The sequence below is a fragment of the Phaenicophaeus curvirostris genome, chromosome 1, assembly GCF_032191515.1.
Source record: "Phaenicophaeus curvirostris isolate KB17595 chromosome 1, BPBGC_Pcur_1.0, whole genome shotgun sequence".
In the NCBI taxonomy this organism is placed as follows: Eukaryota; Metazoa; Chordata; class Aves; order Cuculiformes; family Cuculidae; genus Phaenicophaeus; species Phaenicophaeus curvirostris.
The window spans coordinates 9449036-9461112 of record NC_091392.1 but is presented as its reverse complement, the minus strand read 5'-3'; the positions used below and the strand labels follow the sequence as shown (position 1 = coordinate 9461112).

At 35.8% G+C, this 12077-nt stretch overlaps 1 protein-coding gene across 3 annotated transcripts in view; it reads right to left on the bottom strand.

The window, feature by feature from the left end:
* Window positions 1–12077, bottom strand: part of SEMA3A (semaphorin 3A) — a 410652-nt gene that overhangs the window by 25023 nt on the left and 373552 nt on the right. For all 3 annotated transcript variants that reach the window (XM_069875193.1, XM_069875106.1, XM_069875016.1), the window contains 5 exons: window positions 11150–11292; window positions 9892–10006; window positions 9724–9793; window positions 8531–8675; window positions 2603–2822 (listed from right to left, as the gene is read on the bottom strand). In XM_069875193.1, coding sequence (XP_069731294.1) covers window positions 2603–2822; window positions 8531–8675; window positions 9724–9793; window positions 9892–10006; window positions 11150–11292 — 693 coding nt within the window. The remainder of the gene's footprint in view (window positions 1–2602; window positions 2823–8530; window positions 8676–9723; window positions 9794–9891; window positions 10007–11149; window positions 11293–12077) is intronic.

Sequence of the window (12077 nt, the reverse complement as noted above, 5' to 3'; positions counted from 1 at the left end):
ACAGGAAAGGAAAATGTGACCACACTAGATGACAATTAATTATGTTGTGTTCAATTATCATCAGTTATTCAATGAAAAGGGGGAAAAAAAAGTATTTCTTCAACATATTGAAGTTCAGCAGCATAGGAAGAATGTAGATTGCTCTAACGGCAATGGGAAAATACAGAGAAATGCATCTAATCTGATGGGACAAACCTGCACAGAAAAATCCAGTAATGCCCTAGAGAGCTTAATTCTGGCTTTGTCACAGATTCAGATCATCAAGTGGGAAACTGGACTGTGACTAGAGTCCCTAATTTGCTCCCTGGTTTGTTCTTTGCTAAGGGAAGATGTAGTACACACTGATTGTGTAACTGTTTCTGCTTCTTTTGATTCTGACCAGCCAGCTCAGTGCAGTTTTCTGGCAGAAGGCAGGCAGGGGCTCAGTTCTGCCTCTTTTCCTTCTCCCCCCTTGCACAGAAAGTGCCCTTTTCTCATTCTGAAACCCACAATAAACATAGTGAGCTCAGAGAAGCATGGAGCATCTTTTGTGCCCCAGCTCCAAGCACAGGTGTTGTAATGCCTGTTCTTGTCCCATGAGGGTATAAACTCCTGCTGGAAAAAGAACATTTTCCATGGACAAAAGCAATATTTCAAGAAATAATAACACCCTGCACTAACAAAGCTGGGTTTTGGGTGCTGAAATCTCTTTTGGCAAGTACAAGTAATAATCTTTTCATACTTTTCTTACAGTTCTTGAGCACAAGTATCAGCAATGTTGGATGGGATCCAGAACACTTACCACACACTTGAGTATTAGTGGTTAAAAGAACTGAGTACCTAAGTTCCTAACTCAAAAGTTATCACTGATATCATTGAGGCTCCTTCAGAGGGAGACCTTGCCTAACTAATTTAGATAAGAAAAACCATATGTAACGATAACTATTTAAAAGCTATACCTCAGGTTTAAGAAAGTCTTTCTGTACTGTCTGAAAGCAGACAGGAACTTCTGCATGAATATTCATCTTAACTCTAACAGAGGTCTTGAAGAAAGTGCAATGAACGTCTGGAAGTAGTTATTGTTCTCCCTTGCAGAAGCCAAGGCATCTTTCTTAGACTGAATGCCAAACTTTGTTGAGATAAATGCCACCTCTTGTGCTCAAGATGTAGACCTAAATCAGCTTCTTATGTTTGTTCAGCATGATGCACTGGATGCTGATGGGCCTGTTCCCTCACATCACAGCCAAGAGGAGTTATCGCCATTAAATTTTTTTCTGGGCTGAATCAGGTCATGGAAGATTTGTTGAAAAGCACCAAACACTGCCAATTGTAGATGGCATTGAAGTTTCTAATGCATGATGGAAAATATATGTGCTCTGTAAAATCATATGAAACTGCTTTTCAATGTTTTATGCACGAACATATTGTAGCACTGGTGTCTAATAACTCAGTTCACAGCTTGAAAGAGCTGGAACATTTTCTGCAGAGCTGCATTTCCTGCAGTAAATGTTCTGAATTGCTACGCATGTACTGTGTTTGGTACATAAAGTTCATCAGCTTTCAGTTTACTCATAATATATTTCAGGCATCAACATGAAAGAGACCTTGAGATTTACTGCTTTGGAAATCTGACCCCAGGTCTAGAGCACCAGAAGAGTACTTAAAGCAAGTCAAAAATTGGACTGTTATAAGACAGACAGCCAGACAGATATTTTCTGATCCAAAGCTGAAAAGAAACAGTGGAATTTTTGGTTTGATTTGTTTTGACTTCATGATGCCAAAGTCTAATTACTAAGAACTATGTTCAACAGAAGTTTAAAATACTTTAATTCAACGTAACTGAAACACCAGCCAACAAATGGAATATATTCAAAGTTGAAGAAGCAGTTCCACCAACTGCTAATCACCATAGTTCAGAAGCTACTGAACTTAGCCAAATGCATATCAGCTAATTTCTGGCCAATGTTATTTCTCATTATTACCCTTCCATAATGAAATGTCTTTCCTAAGTGCATATTTCCACTTTTGATAAAATGCCCAAGCTGTATGATTCTGCACATGCTCTAGAAAGGATATCAAATTTCTATTTGAATACCAGTTCTTAAAACACCTTGTGTGTGTCAGACATCTTCATCTCAAGTAAAATCATGCACTCTTCTAGTTAAAGTGCCAGTATCTTAAGGCAATGCTTGAAATACTTGAAATACATGCAAGACATTTCCCATACCTGGATACTTGCCTCATTCATGCTAATCCTTATTATGCAGCACTTCAAATGGATACCTCAAACCCCACATTTTAATACTAAATTATAATTAATAAGGCAAGATATTCCTAATAAAATTCCCTAATAAAAGTAGTTGCAGAGAGAGTGGTTTGATCTTACTCCAGTTGGCAAATCTCGTAAAGAATTAAGCTATGTAGGACACAGCCTGAATCTGTTACAGGAAATGTATGTTACAGAAACCTCCCCACATGCACAGCTTTGAGTCTTGCCCCAAACTTTCACAGGTATACACTGGAACATAAATCAATGTTCTGTCTTTCAGAATACAAAATTTTATCTGATCTATGTCTCTACAAGATCTGGAGGAGCATATAGCTTAAAATCAAGACTTCTCACCTGTACCAATGAACATTACATCATATTGGCCATCTTCTGCATCTACTCGATCTACTACTATCTGTGTGAACTGGTAATCCACATCTGTTTTGATCATGATTGGACGGTTGTTGATGGGGAATACAGGGTTGTACATAGCTGGATGACTTCTTGCAAAAGTTATAACTTCGTCAGGAAGGTCCTTGGTGGAATCAAAGCCTCCAAATGTTTTACTAGGACACTGGAAGTATAAAAGAAAATGTTTTACATTTTATTATTGACCACTAAATACATATTAGATATCCATTTAATTACAATCACCTCAGCTACTGCAGTCTATAATTAAATACAACAGTGGATCTAAGTGTCCCATGACAGACAGGAAAAGTAAATTGTCACTAGAAGTTTCTAATTTTTTGCATTTTGGATTTGAATCAATATGGTTAACAGAATGTAGATGATCCTCATACATCATTTTTCTTACTATGATGCAGTGCAAAAGGATTTTCAGTCATTAATGATTAGCATTGGTGTTTAATTGGCAGAAGAAAGAAAATCATTTCTCTCTGAGGAATCAAACCCTTAAATACTGGGACAAACCCCTGTTATACTGACTTTTCAAACTCTTGCTTGTTTCAGCTAGGCTGTGCCATCCATGTAGTCTCTGTAAGATGGATCCTGTTACACTAAATCAAATCAAATGAGTCATGTCCTAAATGTATCTCTTCTTTCTCCATTGATTCTAAGAAAGCCTCCTGTAAGTGCTGCTGCTCATACCTCAATGTGAACAGTTATGTGAGATGTCTCTTGCTAAAGAACTGAAATAATTCCTCACTGTTGCATACTGTGCAGTAATGGAAAAGTTGACATGCCCTTGAGATTAAGCTTGTCCCCATGTGGTAACACAGTATATGGCCATGGATGGGAAAGATAGTTTTGCCTCTAATCTGTGAAAAGCAGAGAATTACCTGCTCATATTCGCCCAATATAAGAGAAAACATAGAGGCTCAGAAGGGAAGGAGAGGTAAGACCGTGGCTTTGGTATCCACAAAAATATTCTTCCACTTTCACTTACCGCATGTCCCCATGGGAAGACTCAAGGACTGTGGCTAATCACCACTATTTGCCTTTGTCTCTTCTGTAGAGTTAGTAAGTATTTTATGAACAGTTAAAGGCTACTTTAAAGTAAGTGTTAGTATTGTGTTAGTAATGTTGGATGGGTGAAGGAAATGAGACACAACGACATTAAAACAGCAGTCCAAAGATAGTTGGCAAAGAAATTAGTGTCCTCCACTCCTAACCTGTTCAGATATCTAAGATACATAAAACTCTGAAACAGAGTTGACGATTATAGAGTCATACAATAATTATGCTTGCAGCATTTGAACCTCAAATATAAACTGTTGTTGTTAAAATGCCCTAGATAATTTGCCCTTTATATCCACATGTAGAATATCTTCCAGTTAAATCAAAAACCTGGAAGACAACACCTTATTAGCCATGAATCTAGACCTTGCAGGATGCTCAGCAGAAGAAATCAATTGTCTTTGCTATCACCTTGATCCAAATTATTAATAATTCATCAGAAATTAAATTAAAAAGTCAATGTTGCCAAAATGAGCAGTTGGTATACTCAGCAAAGGGACACTTAGAGCATAGACATATGAAGAGTAAATTGTCCCCTTTTGGCGTATTTGTTAGTAATCAAATTCCTGTATTCTGTTCCATTATACACTATGGAAGGGAGGAAAGGAGAGAAGAAGGACATTTGATTAATACATGTGGAGCAGACTAAGCAGAAAGTAGTTATCTACATTATTGTGTCAACATTTTTCAGCTATTTTACTATTATACGTTCTTGCATTCTTGTCCAGATATATTACAAAGATAAAATCAGACAGGCTTTTTATAGTCATTGGCAAAACCACTGCCTGTCTCAAAACCTGAATTTAAAATTCTACACCTCAATTTTAAGTTTGCTTTACATCTTGATTAATATTCTAACTACAGTTCAATACTAATTACTCAGCTTAATTAAATAATGATTAATTAGACAATTTATGTAAAGTTCTTTAAGTATAAAAATCACTACACTATAACTAAGTATTGTTAATTGCAGCTGGGCAAACACTGAAAAAAAAGTAAATGAATATTCATTTCAATTTTAAGTAAATGAATTTCAGCTGTGTTTCAATTGCTTGAAAATTTACTTTTGGCTCATCTTCTAACAAAGGGTTTTACTTGTAGCAATGTTGCCCAAGATATATTTAATGCAGAAAAATCATAAAACTACAATTAGTGTTGCAATTCTGTGTGTTCAAATGAGACTCCCAATCCTCACAGGCAATATCCTGCTTTTCTGAGAATAAACAAATGACAGTAACTTTTTCTTCCTACATCTACGGTCTGAAGTGCATTACCTAGACAAGCCTGTGGCTCACGTTCATCCCACCCCACTTTTGGAAACTGACTGAGATGTAATAAAACTCTTTTGGCTATAAGTCCCTTCATTGTAGATGGATTGAGATGAGCACCATCAGTAGGCGAGACTAAGTCCATCCATAGTCCAAATTTCTTGCAGAGGAATCTCAGCCCACCTAATGACTAAGCTGTCCTGAGGAGAAAAGTCCTGTCATTTTTACTTATATTATGGTCACAAAACCAGGATACATTAGTCTGGATGTTAATAAAAGTACTGCTTTTGATAGGGGTGGATCTAAGTCAAGCTAACAGGCAAGGTTCTTCACCAGAATTCATGTCTACATATCTAATCAATCCCACTGATAGCAAGGAAATAGAAAATTTTCAAATGCCACAAGATAGGTATGGATACAAATGTCCTGAAAAATGTTTGAGAAAATAAGCTTGATCTTGGATTCAACACCCGCTTCCAGTCAGTGGTCCCCAGCAGGCCATGTTGGAGGTTTTGATCAGTAATGAGGAGGTAACTAGGCTATACTCTAACAGGCCTATTAGGGAATACAATAGAGTAAGTCAATAACTACATTTTCATAAGAACAAGAAGAGTTTTGGTCATAACTGTAGTGTATGAAGCACAAAAGACTTGAGTTCTGTAGCTGAATTCACAGAAAGTCAGATATAAATCCAGGACAAGCTACCTCATTCAAGATGAGGTATATAAAAAAATCACAGAATCACAGAATCACTAGGTTGGAAAAGACCCACAGGATCATCAAGTCCAACCATTCCTATCAATCACTAAACCATGTCCCTCATCACCTCACCCACCTGTCCTTTAAACACCTCCAGGGAAGGTGATTCAATCACCTCCCTGGGCAGCCTGTTCCAGTGCCCTCCTCTCCCAAATATTGTTAAAAGGTTAAAAAATAAAAGAAAAAAGAAAAAGTTTTATAAATCGTAACAGAAAAATCCTGGCAACTTCGTTGTTAAATGTGAAGCTGATATAGAATTATTTACAAAGTTTTCTGCCTTTTTAGAAGAACCATTAACTTTCCTTTTTCTTTACTCCTACTGGGCAAGTTACCAAATGCTTGAAAAGTTTACTGGCACCTCACCTATTAAATTCCTCAGATAACTCAGCACTGTTTAACTACAATGAGACCTGGAACTGAATCACTGTAAGAAGCCTAGGTTTTTTTTCTCCCTTCCCTTTCCCCATTTCTTGGAAAAGGAAGCCACAAGTCTGATATCTAAAGGAACTTTCAAAAACTCCTTTATTCTCAACAGGTCTTCAAAGCCACTGAAAATACAACAAATTTTATTACTTCAGAAACAAAAAGCTTTTTAGCCAGAAATATCTCTCATTTTAAAATTCATGTTTATGCTGCTAAAATAATATAGTGATTTTAGTAACTGTGAGGGAAAAAAGCATCTTTTTCAAAGTGGTAGACACCAGTATGAGGGTCACTGGCATTGAGCTAGGAGAAAGTGATGGCCTCAGCCACTCTAATTAACATCACTTACTGTGGCATGGCCTCCTGCACTACATGATGCAACTGCAGGGCTATGTAGAATTGTTTAATTTGAGATCACATTCATCCTTAGGCAAGAAAAATATTTACAATGAAATCTGATCATTCTCACCCTTTCTTGGTGAATCTTACTATAAGTATGTTACAGTGAAATTGTAAGGGTACAATCCATTCTGAGAGGGTAGCCAGAAAAAAAAAAAGTAAATGTAATTTAACTGTAGTTCCTTACTTTTGTCAAAAGATCTATTGGCTTAGGTCACTTAGCCATTTAAAGGCTGGATTCCGGTCCCTTCTTCTCTGCTTGCTCTTGGGAATTTTATTAAGTTATTCTTCTCCCATATGCATCTCAGTGCAAGACCCTCAGACAAGCCTTGGAGTAACTCACAGGCTCTGCAGAAGGCAGAACTGGGTTACCAGTCTCTGCTGCAAATATTTGAGTTGTGCATTCAGAATCTCAGTAGAACTGCATTCGATCTCTGCTCAGTAACTAATGTGACAGAGCCACTGTACAGTAATCAGTTCTTAATCTCAGTCTGTTTCTGAGATAGAAACATTTAAACTTCTTTGCCTGTAGTTTTATATAATACCTATTATTTGTTTTTGTTTAGAAAGGTTAATCAACACTGGAACTAAAGAGGAATATAAACAATCACAATAATGCACACTAACTTATTAAGTCTATCAGGCTGAAAAGAAGATTATATTAGCTATACAAGAAATACCAAAAATATCTCCTGAATCCCATTTTCCACAGGAATGTAAAACAATACAACTTAAAAAACCCCTCCGAAACATCAGCCTTAACTATAGTAATTAAAAAAAAAGGTTCATCATCAAATGAAATATGAATTCCCTTTTACACTCTAGAGCTTGTATTTTGACTCTGGAAAAAATGAGGAATCCCTTTAGCAGTTGCAGTGAGGGAGAATGGAATGCTGAGAAATCTGGCTGTCAGAGAGCCACTGTTTTCTTTTCCCTAGGAAGTAATATTCATTAGGCTGAGCATATCTATATTGTCTAACTGTTAGAGATCAGCTGAAAGATTAGGTTTGAAAGAACAATTTCAAAACATACCAGACAAAAGCAGAAAATCGGATGATTTAAGAGAAATGATCAAAGCTATTTCTCATTTGTTTTGTGCCTTCTACTTAAGGAGACTTTTAAAATAACGTTATAGATAGATATATTATTTACAGTTATTCTGTGATTCTATGATTCTATGTTCATGTGTGTACATACATATTTAAACTTCAGCAATGATACTTAAGAATTTAAACAGGCCAAGCTCATTTGTACTAAGGAGATACCCCACTGTACATAATTAATGCTTTTTTTCATAAATGTCCCATCTTTTTAGACTACTAGTAATTTCAGAAGCAATAAAAGACTTCTAGAATGTGATGACATCAGTTAAGAGTTGCACATAGGATGTCTTATATACACTGATATTTTAGTCATTCATAAACTAGAAAAACAGGCAGAAACATAAATTTTAAAAAATGCCAGTGTAAGTTAGAAATTATTATAGTTACTCTACTATTCATTGCAGAAATATGTCTTACTGTACTAGATTCAATGTTGAGAACAATTGAACGTCTCTTGACAGCCAGGCAGATGCACTGTTTTCTGTTCGTTCTCACTGAGAATGGTTCAGCCAACATTTGGAACAAAGACAAATTCCAAGGAAAGGATAATACAGAGTAATTTATTAAACACTGGACTTTCAGTAAACTCCTCCAGCCATTGCTCTAACTTCTGCTGAAGTTATTAATATGAATGCCAAAATTAAATCCAAATGAAGCTGCAACAGCAACTTTTCTTTACAAGAAAATCAGTACGCATTGGACCTAGAAGAACTGTTAGCTTTATTTTCTGTCACCCTATGCATTTCATTATCATTTTCAATTTCTTTCCTCAGCTCAAAGACTCTGCAATGTGTGAAAATATTTTCCATAGCTTTCCCTTTTCATTTTACTATATTTCTTGGGCTACTTACAGTTCCTGGACGTGGATATGGTACTCGTCCCTGGTAAGGAACCCACTGGTAGTTTGGGCCATCTCGGTGGGCATAGGGACCAAGAAATACCCTCCTCACATCAGTCATGCTGTACATACACACTGCTGACCCCTTGAAGATATTACTAAAAACGAGGGGAGAAGAAATCAAATCAAATCAAATTCTTTAAACTATCAGTTGGCTTAACTGAGTGGAATAGCTATGGGAATAGCAGCTTATTGCTCTCTAATTTATTGCATGTGCTGATTATCAAAACTCTGACATGCTCTCAGAGCAATCCTAACTCACCTCCCATGAAAGTTCAGCATAACTGATACAATCTCACAGACATATTCCTAAGCAGATGGCTGCTATTCCACTATTTAAAACTTACTGTCCCCAGAAGGCCAAAGCTCCAACTTGAGTAAACTTCAACAGGGCTATCCCTAGAGGACTATTCAATTCTTTCCTACACTTTATATATTTCTATTTTTTTTTCAACAGTCTTGTGTCATTTGGGCAGCACACATGAAAACTTCAGTGTTCTTTCTTACCTTGTGATTTCTTATAGAAGACAGTAAGTATTTTTAAATCTTCCTCTTCTATGTCTGGTTATTACTAGAAATATTTGTTCTGTTTAGAAACTAAAACTCTTGTTTTTCACCGATAAATGTGGCAATGCAAACAAAACTGCAAACTTTCCTCAAGCCACAAATACAAGTATAAGTTTGGTCTCAGTGAAAGCACAACGAAACCGTAACATTCAAGTCACAGCTACGTATGAGATAATTACAGAACTTTTGAAAGATTGTTAAACTTTCAAGATTTCAGCAGTATTTTTAATTAATATCTCCTTGACTAGCCAATTTGTCACACCATAGATTTTCTATTTCTATTTACGCTTGTGTTATTCTTCCAGATTTGTGTGGAAAGTGCTACAAATTCCGATCCCCATTATTAAAAAACAATTCAGCTGCAGGAACAGCCTGACAAACTGACTGTGATTATTTTCTTCAGAGTGATGATGTACATTGCTCACAAGAAAAGAAACCTAATTCTTTACTTCTTACAGCCACTGACTTCTCAGTTCAATGGTTAAGAAAATTTTGTGTTTCTTAAAATCATTTTTAACAAAGAGACCTCTTTAAAACATGCAGCCATCTAAGTCTCCATGCAAGTAAAATGATACGTACCTGGAAGTTGTAAACACTCCATAGACTATTGGATTTTTAGGGTCTTTTGAGTTCATTAGGAACACATCCTCTATAACAATAACAAGAAAAGGAAAAGAAAACTAAGTCCAATTGATGTGGATAATACCTAAAAACATTTCTGTATTCAAAGCCATTTCTACCACTTACGTAATTCATCAAAGTGTGTGTCGATGCCATTAGGTCCTGGCACAGAACAAATCAGACGTGCTTTGAGGAAAGTTGTCCATTTGTTAACAAGGCTTCTGTGGCCACCAAAGTCATTCTAATAACAAAAGTATTTTGCATTAATATCTGGTAACAATCTTTGAAGTATGAACAGAGTAGAGAGAAAATACAGTAAATAACAACTTACAGAAAACAGAGAATTCACCTTCTATATACAAAATTATCACTATGTTGTCAAAGACACTATTTCTGAATTGCTTTTAATTTACATTGTATTGTGACATATTTCACAGCAGCACTTCATTTAAAAAACAAAACTCCCAAAACCTCCAAACCTCTTTATCTATTGTAATACATATACAACACTGGAGAAAGGCAGACAAGCAGAATATTTTGCTCCAGAGCTCCCAAGCTGCCACATTCTGGTTAAGCTTAAGGGGTTTATTATTCTCAACCGTGTAGCAGCAAAGTAGAAATGAAAGTTGCAAATGAACAAAGTAGATAAAAATGCCACATCAGTTGTATAGCTGCAAAACTTGAAGTGCACTGAAGGCTCAATACTTATGGGGTAATTGGTTTTCAAGCAGCTACCTCTGGATCTGAGGAGAAAAACTGAAACTGTGTTTATGGATTAACATGAAATTTTGAGATAAACATCATAATTCCAAAGCTACAATATTTATAAATATAATTTCATTTGAAGAAATCTTTTTTAAAAGTTTGTCAGAAAAATGTTTGGACATCAGTGTGGATGAATGATTCAACCTGCAGTTATTAAGAGTCTTCAGAACGGTTGCCCATTTCTACAGCTAAGGTTAAACAACTGTTTTGTAAAACCTTCTTTTGCTTCTGTTTTAGAGATTTTTCACTAATGTAGGAATGGAAGGTATTAACATTCCTTTAAAACCGAAATAATTTAAATGGTTTTGGCCTACCTGGAAGTATCACATTTCCTGTATAAGATTCTCTCTTTTGCAGACACATTCTAAGTCTTAGATGATGTCTATGACAAAACTTTGTAGTTTGTGATGCTTCCCCACAGAATTGAATAGCATATCCTTGGGGCTGTTATCCTCTAAATATTTTTCACTCACAAGGACCTCTGCTTTAGCACAATGCAACTGTTAACTGAATAGTTTACAGGCAAGAAAGACAGCTTCTAAAATCATTCAAAAAGCATTCCGCAAGTGTATGCATCCTGCATGTGTATTCAGTCCTACACAAAGAAACCTTCGATTACCTTACATATCTGCCCTATTCTGGCATGAGTGGCTTTTCCAGTGTGCTCTCCATCAATTGCATTTTCACGGAAGAAAAAATAGATTTTGTCATCTTCTGGATTGTCGCTCTCTGGTATCAGGTGAGCACTAATAAATCTAGGATCTGAGGAGACAATACCGTTGTGCATGTTAATACTTCATAAAGTGAATTACTTGCCTTCCTTATACAAATGAATTGTGATTTTGCTTCTGGAGTATCGTTCTTGGCATTAAATGGCACATATATCTATGTTAGGTACATCGTCATCCATTTACATTCCTCTTATCTTTAACACATAGAGATGTTCGGTACAGATATTTACCGAATAGACCTTAACTTTGTTATTGGAGCAATTAAATATTCATGACTTTTTTTACAAATTTTTGTATAACATTACAGCATGGCTTCCTAATTCCATGTATTTATTACTGACATTTTTCTTGCTTTCTTGGGTGCATTGACTTTAAGACAATAATATTTCTCCAGTATCACACAAAAAAAGAGAAAATTATTGAAAGAAATATACTGTTCCTAACTTTAGCAATAATGAAGAACAACAAAGTATTTTACATCTAGTGTTACTATCAAAAAGGTGAGATAAAAATACAGTTTTGATTGATATAGTAGGCATTTTTTTCTTGTTTTCAAGAGAGAGATGCATTTGTGAATTTCTGTTCAAGCTGTTGAAACACTGTGTCTTGTCATTTTTTAAAGAGTTTTTTTCACAGAAAACATTTATTTCTTTGCAATTAGAATGACAGCATTATTTCATGGTGAAGATTCATCAACACATGAAAAGATGTAAAATACAGACATACTGATCAGTTATGTAAAAAATAGTGGAAGGACATTTTGAGAGAGAAGTTTATTGAAATCATAACAGTAAATTCATACCAGTGGTCAATCTG